Below are 21918 nucleotides of genomic sequence, written 5' to 3'. Positions count from 1 at the left end.
ATGCAACAAGTTGATTTTCACAACCAAAATACAAAAAAATCATCCCAGGGAAACTCATCTGAGTGCTTGTTGTCCTTAACAAGGTCTTGACCTGACTGTAGTTGACTGATTGTAACCAACTTGAGTGGGAAAATGATCACGTAGTTGCCATCTGGCACTTGGGAGAAGCTTTCTCCTCTACGTTGCTAAAGACAACACTGGGAGCAGAGTGCCCCATAGTAGTGGTGGGGTTATAGTACGGGGAGGCGTAAGCTATGGATAACAACCACAGGTGCATTTTATTGATGGTATTTGAATGAATGGAAATACTGTGATGACACCGTGCTATTCATCCACCATCACCTCATGTTGAAAAGATCTGTGCACAATTCATGGAAACTGAAAACATCCCAGTTCCTGCATACTCACCACACACCAGTCACAGCATGTTTAGGATGTTCTCAATCAGCATGTTCCAGTTGATAAAATCCAGCAACTTTGAGCAGCCATTGAAGAGGAGTCTATGAGTTTTTTCGAAATAAACTTCCAGACTTTAGAATTTTAATTATTGTAACCAGTTCAAGGCACAACTGTGCAATAATCCTGCCGTTAAATGAGCATCTTGATCAGGCACAAGAAGTGCGCACAAACGCAGCTTTTAACCAGAAATGCAGTGATACCAGAAAACAGCAGAGACAGCAGAAACTAACCTTTCATGTGCGTAGAAGAAGTCTTAGATCTTTTACTTTCAACTCATGAAAGATGGGAGAAAAAAACAAAAGTGTTGCATTTATATTTGTGTTCAGAGTGGAATAATACATAGCTCAAGTTAGCTCAAAGTTATGTTTCTTTTTGCAGTGAGTTCATGGTCAGAGTGTAGCTGGCAGGGAGTGTAGTGAGAGCTGAGGTTTAGTTTTATAACTGTTCCAGTCGGAGTCCTGTGAGAATGTTATGTATTTATCTGAGTGAAGAAGAAAGGAACCCACCATAATCCCTGTAAGCAGACACACGCCTTTCCCACAGTATGTGTTTGGTACCATGTCCCCGTAGCCAATCGAGAGGAAGGTAATCGAGATGAGCCACATGGCTCCCAGGAAGTTACTGGTCACTTCCTGTTTGTCATGATACCTGAAGTGACGAAGATAAGCAGAAGGGGGATACACACAGTCAGTAAAAGTGCACACTGTTGCTTGAACGTGAGCATGCTGGAGAATGATGTGGTGCTGTGTGAACCAAACAGGAGTGGTGGGTGGAGGAGGAGGAAGAAGAGGAAGAGGAGGAGGAGGAGGAGGAGGAGGAAAGATCATGGCGCGAGGTGTTACACCTGTTTTGTAAAGCCAGTTTGGCACTGAGGCTAAAAAATGTATCAAAGTCCATTCTGAGTAAAAAATTAAGGTATATTCAATGGATTTGCAAGAGAGACTATAATTAACGTCTATTGTTTTTCTTTGAGTAATTTCTATCTGAGACAGTTCAATGGAGAAACATGTTTAATGGGAAGGAAACTTAAACTGACATGAAGGCAGTAAAAAGTAAATTGTGTCAGTTTTTTAAAGAAATTGATGGAATGATTTCAAACTGAGGGAGCAAAACGACTGAACATGTGTTTCATGTTCAGTGTCTGTCAATTTTTTTAAAAATTAACCATTTTGTGAAATATGATATGACAGAGCATTCAAAAATTAGTCTGAGGCCAAATCACTTACTCTTGTCGTACATTAGCATAGAAATGACAATTTTAGACAACATGTTTCAAATGAAAAAGAGACAGGCCATGTCCTCATTAGGGACTGGATAAAGAGTACCGCAGGTCAAACTTGATTTGAATATGACAACCCAACAAATGTAATGTCAGAGCATCCAAAAAAATGCACATACAGCTGCATTAAGTCAAACTAACAATTGGCTTATTGGTCACGGTTTGCTGCAAATCTTCCTCCATAGAGTTTACGCTGCCCCAAATAAAAGGTTTGGCAATGCAAATCATCACTTCAAACATGCTGTTTGCTGAAAATAGCTGACAGCCATGCTTGAATTGTCAGTCCAAAGGCCCACAGTGCATAAGATATTTCTAGAAAAAAAAAATACACACACTGCACAAAGCTGGATTGATGATGACATTCCCATACCTTTTTGCAGCAAGACAAAAGTCCATCACAGAGGCAAATCTGCCTTATCCACCCACCCTCATTCAACTTGCCTCATTATTCCCAATGGGCTGTCTAGGAGGAGATCAGATAAGATTTTAATTTTAAGTTAAAATCAAATATTCATTAAACACTTTGAGACAACATCTCGCTAACATCTTTCTGAAAAGACAACAAAGAAGGAGTCTAATTTCTTGGGATTTTGTTGTGGCTTTTCTAAAGGGGAATCTGATCGGGCCAATCATGAATTGCTAACGTCATTGAACTATCCAGCGGTGACCTGGCCAGAACAATCAACTCTAATTAGTGCGCCAGTACAGATTGGATCACTTAGGCTCAGACGATGAATTTCTTGTTTTTCTTTCCAAATGAAGGCAAAAAAAAAAAAAAACTTAAAACCTAAAGAAATACCTGTGCTCCTCCTTCTCCTCCAAGACAGTTCATTGTCATCAAACATCATATATCAACTAATCATGCCTTCTCCAGTTCTTAAAACTCCCACTCTCAAATGTCTATTCATGCCCAAAGTCAAGAGAGAAAATAACTATGAGCACTTTTTTCCCCTCAGAGTGATAAAAAAGCGTGCGGTCTGTGGGATTCAAGCTTCTTACGTGACATGCAGAGAAGCAGTCTGGACGATACCATGCAGGAATAAAAAAAGATGTCTGCATCCTGCATGCTTCAAAGCCAGTATATTGAGAGCAGGGGGAGCTGGGAAAACCTGGGGTTCATTTAGAGATGAAAACCACCTCTGACAAATACTGCAGTATTATCAGGTGGAAGGGGATTGTGCGTCTTCTCGGACAGGCTTTCATTTGTAAACAGTGGCGTAGGATTGAATGAGTAACAAAGGAAGAAGCTCATTGAATTTGACACCCCTGTCTCTTTTACCTGCATCCCAACACTTCAGCAGCTGCCCTTTGATAGCTGCCAGGGGGCTCAACTTGATCAGCTGCCTAAATATTGTAATTACAAGTGACTAGTATGTTAATTTCATTCATCTTGTCATCAAGGCTTGCAGAGAGTGAGTCATGTCTTCAAGGCAGGCAGAAATGTACTGCACCTTTTGGCAGAGTGAACAATGTGTTACAGTGTAATGCAATTCTCTCTGTTGTAAATATACCCATAAAAATGTTTGACAAAAATGCAGAGGGCGTCGTTTTTTTTGGTTGTTTTCTTCTTCTGCGATAAAATGTTTTAGAGAATGCATCACGTTTTATTATCTGTTTTCCTAAAGTGGCAATATATTTCCAGTGCACATATTTCAATAATTCTGATAAAGAGCAGAAGACAGCAGATAGAGACAGGGGCTGAATGGGGTGCTAATCAATAGCATTTTAAGGCTCTCAATATACTGTGTCAAGTTTTGGAATAGCATGGAGAAGAGCTGGCACCACTTTCAACCTATTCCAGTACAAGAGGTATATAGTGTCTCGAGCAGACAGTTTTATCCCCCACTGTTAAATCCTCCCTGACAGACACTCTGCAGCGAAAGCATTATCCTGAAATCACTTACTCAAATATAAGATGATGTTATTTATCCAGCACTATAACACTGTCATTTAAATCCAAATGAGCTCTGAAACTTTGGTGGGTTAGAGGAGGGAGTACAACAACATGATTCACACAATACAAGACAACATTGGGTAAAGGCTCAATCTGCAACTAAACAGGTCAGTAATAATAACACAATAACAATTTGATTACCAATGTATCAGCTAGTCTTGCCATGCCTATTATTATTAAAATGTTGTCTGTTTATGTGTACTAATGAATGAATCAATCATTTAATATTGTAACTGCCACTTTGTGTAAATGAGCTTATGATACATGTGACCAGTAAAAAACACAGCGGCCAAGGCGGACAGCACATCCTTTTGAACAAACGATGGATCAAATGTGAAAGAGACACACGCACACACACACACACACACACACACACACACACACACACACACACACACACACACACACACACACACACACACAAACTATCAAGAATATTTGAAATTTTATAACATTATGACATACAATATTTTCAATTTGAGAGCAAAATAAAAGCCTTTATGCATGCGATACTTCAGATGAATGTAGCAAAGCTAGCTTCAATCTCAATAGTTTTCAATGACAACTATCACATTCTTATCAGCTATTAGTTTGAATGCTTAGTTTTATTATCTTAATTAATTTTATTATCCTATTTTGGGGGCGAATCACCCTACATTCATGAAAACAGAAATCAGTGAAACCGCCATGACACACTGCTTCAATCCTGCTTCTAAAGAAGAAAACTGTTTGTATCACACATATAAATTTTATTTTATGACTTCGTCTAGAACCACTGTGTTGTCTCTGTTTCTACTTTCTGCTGAAGTAAAGCAATTGCCTTCCTTCACATTCAAAAGCAGCTGTTTAACAGCAGCTTGCGTACAGTAACAGAACTTCCCCCCTTCTTCTTGCATTTTGGTCTTACATCAACAAAAACAAATTCAAACATTTTTTTCAACAAGTGCAAATCTTGTTGATATAAATGAATTTGAGAGCTGGCTGAGATTACTTGGGGACAAATATGTTGGGATGCTCCTCGGGGAGTGTGTTAGTTGCAGTAAACATGAGCAGATTAAACTCAAAGTGATGATGACCCAATTAAAAAACTGCAAACCTAACAGTGTTTTTACAGCGCAGCCAAAATGCAAAGCAAAGCAAGCAAGCAGCGGCAGCACACACCAAATGGACTGTAGCATTTTAATGATATGTGCATTGTATAATAGTTTCAAAAAAAATAAATAAACAAATAAAAAAATCAGTTGGGATAAATTAAGAAAAGTTAAAAGTTATTTTTATAAAAAATATTTTTATGTTTAAATTGCAGAGCACTTTAGATAAAATGGCATTATACCAGAAGTACAATATCTGAAATTCAGATTTTGGTCAAATTATTTAGTGTTGCTGGCAGCTTTAGTGATGCTGATGTCTGTCTGCCTGTCAGTCTGTCCACCACTTTGTTCCAGACTGAAATATCTCAACTACTGGATTGATCGCCATGAGGTCTTGTACAGATGTTTTTGTTCCCCAGAGAATTAATTCTACTGACTTTGGTGACCCACTGACTTTACCTTTTAATGCCACCATGAGGTTCATATTTGTGACGTAGATTCTTGTCCCCCTCAGGACGAGTTAAAACTTGGTGGTGAAACCTACTGCTGCTTTCATCGGGTTAACATTGCTTTTCTGTTGCTTTGGTTTATGACTAAATGCCTACAAAACTACTGGCATTCCCATCAGCCTCAGCTGAACTTCCCCTCTATTGTCAATTAGCAAATGTTAGCCTGTTAACACAGTAAAACTAAGAGAGTGAACATGATAAACAATATACGAAACATCAGCATGCTAGTATTGTCATTGTGGACACTTTTGTGTTCCATTCAGTTCAGTGTTTGCCGAGGACAGGAAGTATCTGCAGCCATCTTCATCTCTTGGCTTTGTGCCCGACTTTAACTCTGGTCAATGAATTTTTAAACACACTTGACCAGTCATGAGGCTCAATGTCACAGTGACCCTTCATCTGATAATCAAACACTGGAGAGTGGCGGTCACGTAAGGTGTGTTGTAATTGTACGTTAGCCAAATGGTATAAAATATAAACCTGCTGTGTTGCAAAAACCGGACTTCAGATTTTGATTGAGTATGACTCAATAAGACTATGTTACATGTCCTGTATCACTTTTGCTAGCAATGCAATTATTTTGTTGCACCAGTGGCAATATGATTGCACTGTAATCATTAATAATGTATTGCTGTCAACCAACACAGTTGTGAATCTAAAAGTAAAGAGCTGCTTGAGTTTGCTGACTTGCAGATTTTGTAGCGAGGTAAGCTTCAGGCCTTCATCCAAAAATCATCAAATGTGTTTTTTTTTGTGTGAATCTCATTAATTTTAAAGATGCTGCATGAAAACTTCCCTACACTTGTTTAACTGGTGAGATTTCCTGCAAGTCACCCTATTACAAATAATAAAGATACCAGCTAATGTAAACCCAGTATACACTCTTGTGACATTACCCTTGCAAACTTTCATATTTAAGCTGAGCACTGAAGTCTTTTGGTACAATGTCAGGCCTTTTCTGTCCGTCTTAATCTCAAAGACAACCAGACAGAAAGCTCCATTCACAAAACCCTTAATCTTAATGTTTCAGTGCTGGAGTGTGGTTATGTCTCTGGGGTTATCAGATAGTGGGTACCCTATTACAGATGTTTCATTGAATTAGACTGGAGACACCTCTATAAAACTCCACAGTGAGTTCTGGTCTCAATCCCTGTGGAGCCTGTTACCAAACCTGTGCTCAAGCTGGAAATAAGATCACAACAGCCCCTGTGTCATTTTTTTTTTCTTTTTAAAAAAAAGGTACTTTGCTCTCAGAAACAATATGCTCAAGGGAATTCATCATATACACAGTCGTGTTTAAGTTTACTTTGCTGCAAACTCTGGGTATCCAACCTTCAGGGGACACAACAAGCTTTGAAACACCACCGCCACTCCACCTCCGCTGCCAACTAAGTACACCTAAGCATTTTCTTTCATGTTCCCAGTCTTCCCAATGCACTCAGCACTCCACCTAATCTGCTGTACTTCAGCCCACAACACCAGGTTTGGCTTTAAGGTAGCGCTTTCTCATTTGAACCCATGAGATTGCAGACTGCTTTACTAATCTCTACCCACGTTCTGGTGCCCTACAAAATGCCTGCCGAAATAGAAAAAGGTTTATTTTTTTGTTTGTTTTTTTTTTAAATGGTGTTTTTCCAGCAGTTTTGCTCTCCTGTTCTTTATTCTGTAGCTGACAAAACACAACTAAAAGTCAAGATGAGTAAAAGATGTCGGTTCCGTTTTAAAAGACTAGTGCTCTTGGAAATATTTTGTTGCATCCAAATTGACGGGCTTTCTCCCAAAAAGATTAAATAAAATGTGCAAAAAAACATAAAGTAGTAATTTTTTTGATGAACACATTGAGTTTCGTTGTTTAGCAGATGTACATCCACCCTCCAGAGACCTGCCAGCACATCCTGTGACATTTAGACGCTCGTCACTTTGTAAATATTAGAACAATAAAGTCACAGATACTGTAAGTGGAGAAATTTGGCATCTTCTGGGTTTACTTTGCCCTCAAGGAAGTAAAAGTCTGAGCCCAATGGAACAACATTCACACAGTTATATGAGTCAGCAATGACTAGTGGGTTTAGTCAACGGCTGTCATCATGAAATGGTTTAAAAATTTAACATTATCATCCCTGCATGGGGATTTCACTTGATGACTGTTTTTTCTGAGTTGACTTGAGGTCGTACAAAAGTGCTGCCATGGTAGATGCAGTGCTCGCCTACAGTTCTGTAGATCCCTAGTTGGTGTGTTTTGAGCCCCATCAGAGCATTATCGTAGCATTCAGTATTAATAAATAATAGTTTTTTTTTACTTTACTGCTGTACAAGCTTAAAGGGATGTAGAACTCACAAGTAAGCAAAAACAATACGCTAACCTAACTGCGTGCGTTGACACCGAATGCTTAAAGCTCTTAGTGGTATTGCCATTTTTGCTTGGTCATGGCTCTAACCTCACATGAAAACAAAACAGGCAGCACAAGATGAGTTAAAATCAGATTAATTCACAGGAAAGTGATCTCTTTCTAAGAGCTACTCAGTGAATTAGAGGACTTCACAGACGGTACACTGAGATCAGCAGCAGTTTTGAGTCTCTCAAACTGGTAGGCAAAATGTTACCACTGATATTTCACATTTCACAAACACATTTCTTACAACTGTACACGTAAAATGGACCGAACAAACGGAAAAAAAAGCATTTGTGCCTGAAACTGAATGTGGTGTCATCTGAAGGGACTTTTTACTTTAAGACACAAAGAGCTCCTGATCTTCAGTGCAGATCATATCTTGGGTGATTATAACTTCCACATTCTTTGATATGCAAATATGCTTTACAGTCTTTGTATATGTCTTTGCCATAGGCTGCAATCAATACCATGCCTGCAGAGCGTGCATAGTTTAAAAACAAATGATCAGATCAAGTCATCAAACCGTAGAGAATTCACCCGTCCTTGGGGTTGCAACAATTTGCATAAAATCTATCTGTCTTTGTGGAAGAGATGCTCATTTTAAAGATCTTGTGAATGATTCAGATTAATGGAAAGCTATATTAGACACTTAGAGTGAAAATGCATCACAAGTGATGAAGACAGTTCACTTTGTGATCCTTCGGATTCATTGTTCAGTAGTATTTTTCAGTGAGGAGTGTCAGTTTGTATGTCTGACAGACTTTTTGAATCTAGTAACAATAGCATTCATTGTTAAGTTTGTGTCAGTGATGGATCCGTGTGGTTGTGCTTGTAAAATCTACTTGAATATTTTATGTAAAACGTGGCGTGACAAAGTTCAAGTTGCACTGGTGTGTGTTTCTCTAGTTAAACATTCGGACAGTTTGTTCTTGGCTGGTGCTGTTTGTGTCTTGTGGCTAAGCGATGTCGGACCTTGGGTGTAGGTGTAGCTGACTAGTAACTCAAGCCTGATAATCCGGTGCTGCACTTTGAGGGAAAGTCAACGGCTTGTCTTTTATGTAGCCTACGGGTCCTCGTCGGAGAAAGCGAGGTGAGAAACAGAAGTCTCACATCGCCTCAAAATAGAGCATTTTGTTTCAGGTAATAGAGTTAGAACAGGAGAGACAGAGAATTAGATAACAGTTAAAGGGAAAAGGGAGCGAGAAACCACGGAGGCAGGCAAGGCATGCATGCAAGTGTGTAACTGAGAGATTAGGCCTGCTTGTTATGGATAAGGGAAGGCACTGGGACAGGGAATCAGTAGTGGGGAGAGATGAGGAAAAACTGCAAAGCATGCCACGTTAGATGGGTACAGTAGGAGATCTGCAAAGGATCAGTCAGGAGTAAGAGAGAGAGGGAGGGAGCCTTGTGGTAGTGAGGAAGAAGCCAAAAGAGCTTAGTTAAGGAGCTTAGTTGAGGTAGGTTAGCTCTGAAGATGACTGTATCAAGAAAAACGTAAACGGAGGCGAGTGATCAGCTTTAAATCCACCTACTGTAACATTAATTCCTCCAAACTTCACCCTACTGTCAACCCTCCATTCCTCTCTGCCCCCCTGGTTGTGTGTCTTTCATTCCCCCCATCTAGGCATTTTCCAGGTAGACTCCGTGCTCGTCCAATCTCACACCGTACGGCCCTTTGATTGGCTCAGGAGCATGGTCAATGTGACAGTGTAACGGCGCATTTAACAGAAGATACACACAGTCACACACAGCACTTTGGGAAACAAGCGCCTCTTTTTTTTTTTTCCACTTTTTGTTTTTTACTTAAAATGATGGGATTGGTAAGTAAACATGAAACCTTGCATGCTGTTTCAATGTTTACCCAAGGAGGGGACGAAGAAGGGTGAGGACATTCAGTTTATGGGTGTAAACAAAAACTAGAAAAACTGCTTCCAGCACAGATCATACTCCTCTTTCCACAGTGTCTCAATTCAAGAACAATGTGCTGTGCTACAATGGAAAGCAATGCCCTTATTTACCTGCCTAGCTTTGAACTGGCTAACACTAGTCATATTTACTTAGCGATCATGCTGTTCTAGATAATAAGACACACCCCAGACCAAAACGACATTACCTAGTACACAAAATGACGTGACATTTGTCCTCTGCTCGCATACTCAGACCGTCTTTTCTAAGGAAACAAACTGTGTTCACCTCTGGAGTAAAGTTTTTAGGTTAGAAGCAACAAATGTCTGTGGAAAACCATTACAACACAGGTCAATTAATTCTGTGAAGGAAGACACATAATGGGATGGTAATGTGTGAACACAAAGAACAGAAAGGCTTTTTGCTCCTCGACAAATCTTTGGAGTTGCGGCTAAAAAGACTTTGCAATATGGATCTATAACAATTGCATAAGGAGAGGGAGAGAAAAAAAAGAGAAACTGCCCTCTGGCAGATTCGTGAAGGTGACTTGAAGGAGCTGCTCCATTTAAGCACAAATTTCCTCCTCCTCCTCCTCCTCCTCCTCATCCTCCTCGGCCTCCTCCGCCTCCTCCTCCTCCACCTCCTCCTTCTCCTCCAGCCCATACCGGCCTAACACACAATAGTTAGCAAAGAGACGCTTGCTTCAAAGTGCTGCTCACACCGTTGGTCTCTGCTGTGCTCCTATAGCCGCTAAAAGCCTGTTTTCTTAGCAGGAAGGATGGTGCCACTTTCATGCCAACTAGAGGGCCTACCTAATCCTCCTTACTGAGTTTGGAAAGGATTATCGGTCAATTGTTTTAGAGGGGCTGCCCCTTTTCCCACCCACCACCACCACCACCCCACCCCTCCAACCCCCTTCAGGGCAGCAGTGGCGCCAGCTCGGTGCAAAATGATAAGTTGTTGGGGTTTTTTTTCCACGGCTAGAGAACGAGGACTCACATGGTATCCCTATGGAGCAGCATAGTGGGGAAATAGAAAGTACAACAAAACATTATACAAACACACACATGCACACACCCACACCAACATGTGCATGCTTGCACCAATCCGTAAAAAACACACGTAGACATACGTACACAAATCCACCCATCTGAACACACATGTTATTCTGAAACTGAAACCAAAGGACTATCAGCATGCACTGCTCATGGAAAGTGTTTTTGTGTGTGAAAAAATATTATGTATTTTCTCATCTAATCATATATATTATATTAGTCAAAACTGACACCAGCATACTGTAGGATCAGAGATGTGCAGTGTCAGATGTCCATTCCAGTAGTTCTTTCTCGTATAATTTATATAGAATTCCTGTCTTAGATAATGAGATACTAGAGACTCAATCATACCAACACTTTCAATGTTGAGCCAAGACCTTCATTGTTATATTTAAGGGAACATTTTGGGAAATTCATTCATTCATTCTTGGCTTTCTTGCAGTGACTTAGATGAGAAGATCAATACCACTCTAATGTCTGTGCTGGAAGCAGCAACCTATTAGCTTAGCAAAAAGACTAGATCAGTCTGGCTCAGCCCAAAGGTAACCCAATCGTCTAAAGCTCACTAATTAACATGATGTATCTCGTTTGTTGAATTTGTTCAAAAAGTGTAAAAACAATTTGCCATTTTAGTTATTGCCAGACTATATTTCTGGGCTGAAACCACTGACGGTATAAAGAATGGACGTCACCCACGGGTTTCTGAGGAGCCATTTTGAAGCTCAAAATCTGTGGCTTTGCCCGGCGCCACGTTGGCTGCCTCTTCTGCCTCCTGGCTGAACTAAAAATCTGCGAAGACATGGCTGAAACAGGCTCGACGATGCCTGGTTGCACAAACAAGCCATCTGTAACAGCACCCACCTGTCTATCAAAGTGTCCACACTGTTAATTATGCATAATTTTAAGCCTTAATATAATTTGAACAGGTGAGTTAAATAGAATTTTTTCCCTCAGTACAGTTGTCATGAACCGAGAAATTAGCTATAGAGACTAAAACCATTTTTGTACCAGTCTGTAAACATGTTTATTTCTGCTGTGAAGTTGGACATTTTAACATTTGACTCGTTCTGTAGCCGGCCTCGAGTGGCCGTTTGAGGAACTGCAGTTTTTGGCACTTCCGCATTGACTTCACTTTACAGCCATGGAGGTTACCGCTTGGCTTATACCAATAACTGGAGTTTCCGCTGGTTACCTGGCAACTGGTTTCCTTCTGTTTTATTTAAGCCCGGTTCGAGCTGCATATTTATTGTGCAGCTATGAGAGTGGTATTGATCTTCTTGTATAATCTCTGTAAGAAAGCCAATTAGCATTTTTTCTTTAATGACGTAATACTGTTTATTTTTAAAGTTGGAAATAAGAAAAACAACAAATAGCCAATGGGCATGAAATTCCCAAATGCAGTATCTAGTGTTTAAGTCGTTACTCATAGTAAACAAACTATTGAAAGTGTAAACAAAAGTGTGTTGTTTTGACTGTGTGTCAACATGAGGTGACGCCAGTTACTCCTCACTGTCCTGCGTCTGTGTTCCAGAGGAGCTGGTGACAAAGCTGGTTTCATTGCTGCGAGGTTTAAACCCACCACCCAACCGTTGGAGGCACTGAAGGTCCCAGAGGATCCGGGGTTGGGCGTGCGAGGGGAGGGTGGTTAGTGACAAGTGTTAACATGGGAGAGGGGGGTAGTTAAGAGGAGAGGTAAAGGAAGGGAGGGGAGGTACTTAGTAAAAGCAGGTGAAGTAAGCTGTAGGACACTGATCATCTGTATTCAGGGCCTGGATGAAAGCCTTCGTCTGAGCTGATTCTTGACTTTTACAGTGCAGCACATGTACAATATCGTATTGGGTCTGACAAGAGCTGCTGCTATAGATCTTCCACTCTCTCACCCACCTTACTCAAGTCCCCCTTCCACTTCAACTACACAAAAATGACTTTGAAACATCAAAGCTGGCATTAACGTCTCATTTCCCCCATGCAAATGCAAAACGGGAAAGGGGAAAAAATGCTTTTCATTTCTCCCTGCCTCTTTCATTTTCAGTGAGAATCGTTGCTGCCCCCTTGAGACGAAGCCCACTGCGCAGTTTTGGGGAGAAAACGGGTTAGGGGATCCTGGGGGCTGCTCTGCATTACCAAAACAAACCATTCAGCAAACAAACAATTAGACACTCATGAATTATGGACAAGCCATCTAAAATAGCAATAAAAACAAGGAGTGGGGAGTCGTGGAGTGATTTCTGAGCTAATTAAACATATATCAGAGTGTTTTTAAACACTCAGATAGTGGAGTAGTACATGAGTGTATCAGTGTATGCCTCCCTGTACTCATGTGTACAGTATTTGTATGTAACCTATCCTGATTCTTCCACGCGTTTCTGTGGACAAGTGCAGATGACCGACTGAAAACAAGTTAACGCTGAGAAGCTTGGGAAGAACAGAGACAACAAGAGTGAAGGAAGAAAGGTGTAATCCACAAAGCGTGATTGCGCACCAGCCATTTTGTTTTTCAATTTGTCCCCAGCAACATCCATTATTCACAACCATGTGTTTACCTCTCACAGACGCGCACAGTCCATGCAGCAATGATCCAGGAGGATATACTGAACACCAGCAGAACAGTTCCTGGACAGATGGTCATGAGGGTCTTCATGACAAAGCGTGTGTTGAAGTTGATCTTGTTGAGGGCGCCGATGCTGCGAGACGAAGCGTCCGTGAACAGCTTACTGTGGAGCAACATGACCCTGCCTATCAGGTAGAGTCTCAGGAACATGGGGATGGAGAGGATGATGTCCACGTCAGCGTCGGCCACAGACGGCGTGTAGGTAAAGGCCAGCCGCGCCGTCCAGGTGAAGACGTACTGGCCCGGGATGGGATGGATGGCACAAACCAGCAGCTCCAGCACAATGAAGAAGATCCGCTCATACGTCATTGCTATCCTCCAATCGTCCGCACCATTGTCGACCATAAACAGCTGGAAAAAAAAAAAACACACACACACACACCAAGATATTGTTTTAATATCTTTAACTTGGTGTTTCAGATATAGACATTTTCAGCATTTTCTTACTCATTCAGAGTGTTTATCATTACAAATGTGATAAAGAAAGAACCTACTGAACATGAAATGTAATTTAGTGTAACTTTAAAACAAACAGAACAACAACAACAAAATAACAATGCTGCAAAGAAAATCTCATATAATATCAGAAATGTACAGATGCATTGTGTTTTTGACTCGCATTTATTGATAGTGACTACTTAATGAACAGTCATACGTGTCTGTTATGTAACAGTGTTATTGCTTACTAACTGTTGAACAAAATACCCTGAATGATCACTTTAATTATCACATTCAGTCGATTCATTTTGTATGTACTATACTAAATTGCTTAACACATGTATGCCATAAATGTATATATATTATTGTCTGTTTAAATTTAGCAGTGTGATTACAGATTGCTTCCAACTGAATATTCTTAACCTCACCCTCACTTTTCCAGCATGTAGGAGAAGCTACTCAAAACACTAAAGGTCCAATCTAGAGCCGGTGTTTAATTTGTTTATTCTGGGCTACTGTAGATATAAAAGGTAATAAAACCATAACAATTCCTGTTTTCAGGTCATTATACACTCATGAAAAGATAGTTATGAATATTGTATCCCTCCCTTCTGCTAATAGATCCTCCTAAATCTTACACACTGGACCTTTAAGTGCTAAGCACAGTAAAAATAGTATTACATTAGTTTTAGCAAAACCCATGTTATCATGGTCATTATTATCAACACTGATACTAAAATCTGCAGGTATAATGAATAAAATTATGTTAATTTAACTTCTGTGGTAGACTCACCTGGATTTCCCGGGCATGGTACATTATTATAAGACCAAGCAATATAACAGTGGAAAGGCTGATAAGGCATTTCAGTGCAAATGAGTATGAAGATTCCTACAGTGAAAGAAAAAGACAGGAAGAAAGATATTAGAAATAAATAATAACATATTTTTATCACAATATACCATCATCATCTAATATATGGGAATAAAAAGATGAACTTTTATATATATTCATTGTAGACGTGCAGTTTCTATATTTACCCTCAATAGAGAGACTTACTATACAAGCAATGATTTCTGAGTTGTATGTTACTGCTTAGCAACAAGGTGAAATGAGGTCTTTGACAGAAACAGGTACAGCTCTGCATATTTGCCCTGTATATTTATAACTGTAACTGTAAATGCTTCCATGCATACACACACGTACGCCCTCAGGAAACAGCTACAAACACACACACACACACACACACACACACAAACACACACACACACACACACACACAGTACTTATTTACTTAAAAGTCTAACTGAGACCAGATAATGGGGTTTTTAACACACCAACAGCGCAGCCAGGATGTTGCTAAACAATGCAGCTGCAGGTGTAGGTGCAGCCTGATATTATCTATGGATGCTGTTCACCACCATCTAAACTACCAATTAATCAAAGGCCGGCACTAACAGGGGGACTTTCTATTTAATGGTAGGTGCAGAAAAGGCAAGGCTAGCATTAGCAGGGGGGGCCACCACGCTGAATGTCGCTCGTGATAAATAGGCCAGCTGGATGCTAGCGCTTCTGTGTTATGTGTGTATGTGTGTGTGTGTGTGTTTGTGTACATGGGGACCGTAGATCTAGGAAATGAGAACCTGCACTATTCAAGTTGCCTGCTCTATGTTGGTAAAATGCCATTTAATAAATCAATTTAACAGCCATGGTGTAAAAATGCCACTCTGCAGCAGGATAATGATCCTAGGGTTGTTATCATAACCGACAACAAATGACAAAAACAACAAGTGGAAATATCGTTCATAATCGTCAGTGTGATGACAGTGAGAGCTGTTAATATTACTCTGTCCTCTGGTGGTCCATATTACTGAATGTATTTTTAGCTATCAACTAGATTGCTTTGCCCCTCAGGTCGGCGGCATGTTCTCAAGACATTCTAATGTCTGAAATTGTTTTGAGAAGTCCCTGGTGAAATAACATTGAGTAAACCAATTAATCCACCTGCCAGAGGTTCAAGGATTTTTCAGTCCCAGTGCTCACTGCCTCTTAACGTGTTTCCCTCCTCCAGGGCTCAGAAAACCTTGGCTGAGTCTCATGTGTCTGCTGTGTGATGGTGACGTGAGATAGAAAATGGACCATCCGAAGCACATGCTACCTGTCTGATGTGGGAGGGTGGGGAAGCGCTGTGCCACTCAGAGATGGGAGGTCATTTCCATTTCAGCTGAGGTCAGCTTGATGAATGGACTGAACCCCACTCAGTATCAGTCACAGGCAACGTATTGACTTACTTAAAACCCCATTAATCATCCTATAGATCACCACCCTGACTCTCTATATCGTGCAGACACATACTCACACATATAAATGTGCAATCAAAAACACATTCTAATAAATCTGACGGACACAACTGGAATAAAAACCATCCCTCATGAAAGGAACATGCCAGTGATTTAAGCACATTACCTAAAAGTGCACTTGACATTAAGGCTGATGATTAAAGCATATGGAAAGCTTTTATATGCCAGACTACATTTGAGATCATTAATTAAAATATTTTGTCGTGCAAATCTGGAAATTAAGCATCTCTGAAAGCACCAGAGTTTTAAAATTAGTCCCTTCTCACAGCTACAGCTATGTCACCATAATGTAACTGTGACCCTAAAGAATGTAATACAGTAAAAAAAAAAAAAAGGAAGTGTCGGAGGCCCCTTTCACTACAATGTGAAAAAACACTCACAACCTATGTTATTTAGTAAAAAGAAAAAGCCTAGCATTACTACCAACTACCTCTGTCTTTTAAAACAACTTGTCCCAGTTGTTGTTATACCTTCTTCTTTTGGACAGCCATAAATATATTAGCCTACTCTCTGCTAATCTATTTTATGATATTGTGAAATAAATGGAAACCCAATGCTGCTGGCTTTTGTTTTGTAAATCTCTTATAAACCCAATGTACACTACCTATCCAGCTCCAAATGTCAGAGGTACAGAGTAACTAGCAACCAGCCAGTAAACACAAAAAGTTTGCAAAAAGCCGGTGAATATACAAATAAACAAATAGCCAGTGAACACACAAAGGTAGCCGTTAGATGCTGAACAAACAGCATTGGCAAATATCCTCTGAACATACAAAGGTAGCAAATAACGAACTAACCCACAAATTACCATCTTGTATTAAACAAGTTGGTGAAGACAAATGGGGCTAAAACAAGAGTAAATATCAATCAGAAGCATGATTCCAAATTGAAGCTAAGTGGATGTGTGAATAGGCGACTGCTAACACGTTATCAGCTTTATAAAGCTACAATAAGTTTAACATCTGGGATGTTCCCGGGATTTGGAACCATGTAATCAATAATGCTTAAAAAAATAAATGAATCATGATTTGTAGTAAATGGGCTGATGCGTACAAAAGCACCTATAAGTCTTCAGTCTCGTTCAGTTTTTACTGACATACAGATTGTACTAGTAAAGAGCTGTTCTTATTTCCAGAGATGAAAGACACTGTGACCTATTATATACTGCAGTGCACTGCAATGTCAGCTCTCAAGTAAACAGCCCTGTAAATACTGTGCTAGAAGCAGCTCTGAGTGAACTGAGTGAACAATATTCTTCCCAGAATACCCTGACACAGCAGAAATGATTGGCTGATATAGAAGGACAATAACAGGTCAAAGGGTGTGACCTGGTCACCATGACCCTGAAACCAAACTGCCTTGCATCTGTCTTTATCCAAGAGACCCACTTGTTCCTTAAGCGTGCTGTGTCTCAACACTGATCTGCTAAAAGTTAAAGATACTGTCAGGCAGTTTAAACCATCAGGAATGTCATTCCTATCTTTTATTGACCTTTCTCTTCATCGCTACTTGTCTTTATCTATATATCCGTCTCCTGCTGTGAAGTAGTGATTTTAGATGCTGGGAACCATCGCAATGATATCCGTAGCTCTTTGATCTAATGCCAATAATGAAAAATCGAGATATAGTCGGGAAACCAGTGAATAAAAAGGCAAAATCTGAGATTTTATCCAACCAATAGTCTGTTAGTCATAGTACAGATCACATGACAGTCCTTTTTATTTGTATTTGTGCAATATTCCCATCACCTTTGTTAGATAAAGTATGTCAATGTCGGTGCTAATAATCACTCTTCATGAATCTGACAGCTGCCATCCCCACACAAATCAAACATTAACAATAGCCATGACAACACACAAAGCTCCCACTCATGCATCACACCTACCTTAGTGTAAACCCCCCATGACAGTTCCGTCTCTGTCACCATGACAACAATCCCAAACATCCCGAAGATGAGTGCGTAGTCGCTGAGTCGCTTCCGCTTCTCAAACAGCGCCCTCCGGTGCCCGAGCTTGTAGCCAATGTCCCTGTTCTTCTTCTGCGGCGCCCTGCCTCCTCCACGCCCGCTGCCCTCCCTGACCAAGCTCTCGTTGGATGCCTTGCTGGGGTCTTCGCCGCCGTTGCCCTTGGACACCACCACCTCCAGGCCAGAGCTGTGAAGCGTCTGCAAGGGCTGCGTCTCCGAGTCGAGCTCCGCGAGGTTGCGGCGTGACGAGGACGCCAGGCTGCCCACTAGTGGTCTCACCACTCCGCCATTGTACTTGCAGGTGTTCATGGCTATCTGAGGGAGTCGGCCACTGCTCTCGGAGAGGGAGGGCTTGGATCCAGCATGGCTCAGCTTCTTCTGCTCAGTAGTGGCCTGTGAACGGGAAGAAGAGCGATAAATACAATACTATCACAACAAAAAGGGTGTAAAAACTGTCAGTAGGTTGAAGAGACACATGCAGGTTTAGACTTTAAATAGAGCAATGGTGTGGGAGTTACATCTCTGTGGCTCTGGAGAGGGCAAAGAGAGAGGGAAGGATCTTGCAAAACAATTTTGGTTACAAAAGCAGACAGATTTAGTGCTCAGCAGGACGTGTGGCCAAACATACAGCATGAACCAAAATATCAACAGTTTTTGCTTGAGTCCCAAATACAAAGGTCTTCCTTCAGCTGGCAACAAAGACGTGGTCATCGTTAGTAATGGTTAAAGCTCAATAAGAACAATCACATGTTTACAATTAAAGTAAAAAAGTTTCATGTGCATCGGCTTTTCCTTCAAGAAAAATGGCATCAAAATTTGATGGCTCAAAAACAAATAAATAATGAATAGACTTTGATGTATAAATAAAACCATATAACCAATAGTCGACCCTACAAAGTGCAGAAAATTGAATCTTTGCGCTGCACAAATTTAGACATGAATGATTGATGCTTGGCGTGACCCTGTTTCCTATCAGAGAAACACTCTTCCCCTGCAGAGATTAAGAAGCTCGCTGCCCAAAAGAGAAACGGAGGAAAAGGAAATGTGGACCTTCTCAAATCAGGCGTACCGCTGAGGCCAAATGTGAGAGAATCCTACTATTTTAAGATGAAAACCATTTCCTTTGAAAGTTAAAGGATAATGTGACTGTACACAGTGTCTGCTGAGGTTAAGGGTAACTTAGGGATAAGCTAAAATATATATAGGGTACATTTTTCAAGCTATACTTGTGTATATATAACTTGTGTATATAACTTCTAATTTAAACAAGATAGCAGAGAAACTTGTTTTTAAAACTTGTTTTATCACCTGCACAAAATGTTCTCATTTTTCTTTTATGACCCGACGCCATGCAGACTCTTCTCTCCTCGCATTGAGTCGTCTATCATTTCTGCTCTTCTTGGCAGATAGGAGTGAGTTTCTGTCCTGGTTACGCAGACAGAAAATGTTCTATCCATGCAGAGGCTGTAGAGCAGTCTCCCCAGAAGCATCTATCTGCCTATCCCCTGCCCTTCAGAGACTCGGGCAGATTATCATAATGGGTTATGAAAACTTCACATGGAACAGTGCCTTTTCCGAAACAAGTCGGGGGTGTGTGATAGCACTGCTGGCCCTTTTTATTAGCCTTGACAAAGCATGCCTAATGCCTTTAAATGTGCTGGTGGGAATAAAGAAGGGCAGCCCTAATGGAAATTTACTAACTCCAGTCCTGGGATGCTATCGTCTTGTGCATATTGTGGCTCCATGAGAACAGGACTAAAGGTTAAGGATTAGTGCAGCCCATAGTGTTTCTAATCCCCTTTCCTGTATTAAATTGCTTTTTAATCTGTGCCATTAGGACCCTTCTACACTTTTGAAGACTGTGCAGTGAGTGAACTTTAGGTTTGAATGACAGGAAATACTGTACAAGTAGATGCTGATATGGCAATAGCAGTCAAGCTGCTGCTCTTAATTTAAGGACAAAAATAGTACAGCTCCTGCCTAAATTTTGCAAACAAATCAAAATAACAGCAGGTTCCTTAATGATGCAGAGTGGATTAAAAGTCTTGTTACTGATTTTGTCCATTCTGCGAAAAGTGAATTTATGCAGTCATTTATACATTTATAACTGCAAGAAAAAGATGCCGCAACAGTTCACTAATATACCTGCATTGTTAATTATGACACTGACAGGCAAAATTTCATGAATAGTTTCCAAATATGACAACTCAAATCATTATCAATATCAGAAATATCATCATCATTATCAACATTAGTCGCTTTTATCCACAGCGGGAACAATCAAAGGACATACTACAAGTACTACTTGTAGAGAGATTTTGCATGTCCAGTTGTTGGTAGTGCTAGGAGAGGAGGTACTTTCTGAAGAGCTCAGGAGCTGAAGAGTTTTTAAAGTTAGAGAGGGATGCCCCTGCTCTGGTAGGAACTGGTAGCGCCTTCCACCGACAGGCGAGAAAAGTTTGGATTGAGTGTACGGGTAGCAGAGCCAGACGTCATTCATTGGAAGAGCACAATGGATGTGAGGTAACATATACCTGTGTGTAGTCAGCATTAGTGATTTGAATTTGATGTGGGCTGCCAGTGGAGCTCGATAAACAGCAGGGTAACATGTGACATTTTGGGCTGGGAGGCCCGTCAGGAGGTTACAGTTATCAAGTCATGAGTTAACCACAGCCTGTACCAGGAATTGGGTAGCAGAGTTAGGTAAGTTAGGTTTTTATCACTGAAGCGCAGTAATGACACAATACACAGCATCATAACATCTCCTGAAGAAACATATGCATGTACCAATGCATGTATAGCTAAGCAGCATAAGAGAGTGTAGAAAACATTGGACTGAACTCAGCTGGTGTAAGATACAGTATGTAAGCTGTATAATGGTAATTTTAGTACATCAGCTTTCAAGTCTTGTGAATGTACTAAGCAACAAAACACCATTATTCTTTTGGTTTTGAGTGTCACAACATGATGTGATTCACTGTCAAAAGAGAATTTCCTGCTTTTCTGTCTGAGTATTTTTAGTCCCAGTCAAATTTCAGAGTTATATTGAGATGCTTCATATGTAAATACAGGTCTTAGACTATAATATGAGAGAAACAAATCAAAGACAACTATTGTACATGTTTGTAAAAACTCTGCTTGTATTGTTTTGTGCATTTCTAGGACATGAGTGTATTTTTAGTGTTCGTCTTACCACAGTGCTGGAAAACTAAAAACTACTTTTGACTGGGGACTTTTATTACATAACATTAATGTGATTTGCTTTTTCCTTCACACACACACATCAGGAGCAAATTATTGTATCTTGCTAAAGGATTGAGGCAACAACCCCACAACAGCCAATGTCCTTTTTTTTAATCCACTTTGTTTATACAAGCTGCTGTGACAAGTGAATTTCACTGCTGTGGGATCAATAATATAAAAATAATCTGCACATTGTGAACATTTGCACATTACCCTGTAAATACTTGCAATTCCTGCACAACTGTACAGCTCTTTTAATTTTTAAAACATATTGTAAGTATATTTCTATTGAAAACCTACTTAGCAATAAGTATTTTATCTTATCCTCAAAATTGTGGAGGTAAAAATTACAATACTCAAGTAAAGTTTAAAACTGTATTTTAGCACAATACGCCAATATGCCCTTTTTTCCACCTCATTTATGACACACCTATAACATATACACCTATTACTTATATACATTTACAGCGGTAAGTCAAAGAACATGACAAACACAAAGTCATTGTGCTATGTTGTCATATTGGTATAGATTAGTCAAGCAGGGTGAGGTCTGAACAGTGCAATAAATGAGCACTATACTGGGCAAACACACCCTTCCTGTGTCGGCACTCAATCATAAATTCCTCCAACTTATCTAAAAAATGCTGTGAGTTCCTC

The 21918-nt window shown here is 40.3% G+C and overlaps 1 protein-coding gene across 2 annotated transcripts in view; it reads right to left on the bottom strand.

Annotated features, from left to right (window-relative positions):
- kcnn1a (potassium intermediate/small conductance calcium-activated channel, subfamily N, member 1a) overlaps positions 1 to 21918 on the bottom strand; it is a 55413-nt gene that overhangs the window by 9262 nt on the left and 24233 nt on the right. For both annotated transcript variants that reach the window (XM_027285642.1, XM_027285643.1), the window contains exons 2-5: positions 17938 to 18411; positions 14488 to 14583; positions 13189 to 13607; positions 966 to 1107 (exon numbers count right to left, since the gene is read on the bottom strand). In XM_027285642.1, the coding sequence (XP_027141443.1) occupies positions 966 to 1107; positions 13189 to 13607; positions 14488 to 14583; positions 17938 to 18411 (1131 nt within the window). The remainder of the gene's footprint in view (positions 1 to 965; positions 1108 to 13188; positions 13608 to 14487; positions 14584 to 17937; positions 18412 to 21918) is intronic.

This window comes from Larimichthys crocea, chromosome XII (assembly GCF_000972845.2).
Source record: "Larimichthys crocea isolate SSNF chromosome XII, L_crocea_2.0, whole genome shotgun sequence".
NCBI lineage: Eukaryota > Metazoa > Chordata > Actinopteri > Sciaenidae > Larimichthys > Larimichthys crocea.
Note: the sequence above shows the minus strand (reverse complement) of the source record. Positions and strands in the feature narration are given on the sequence as shown.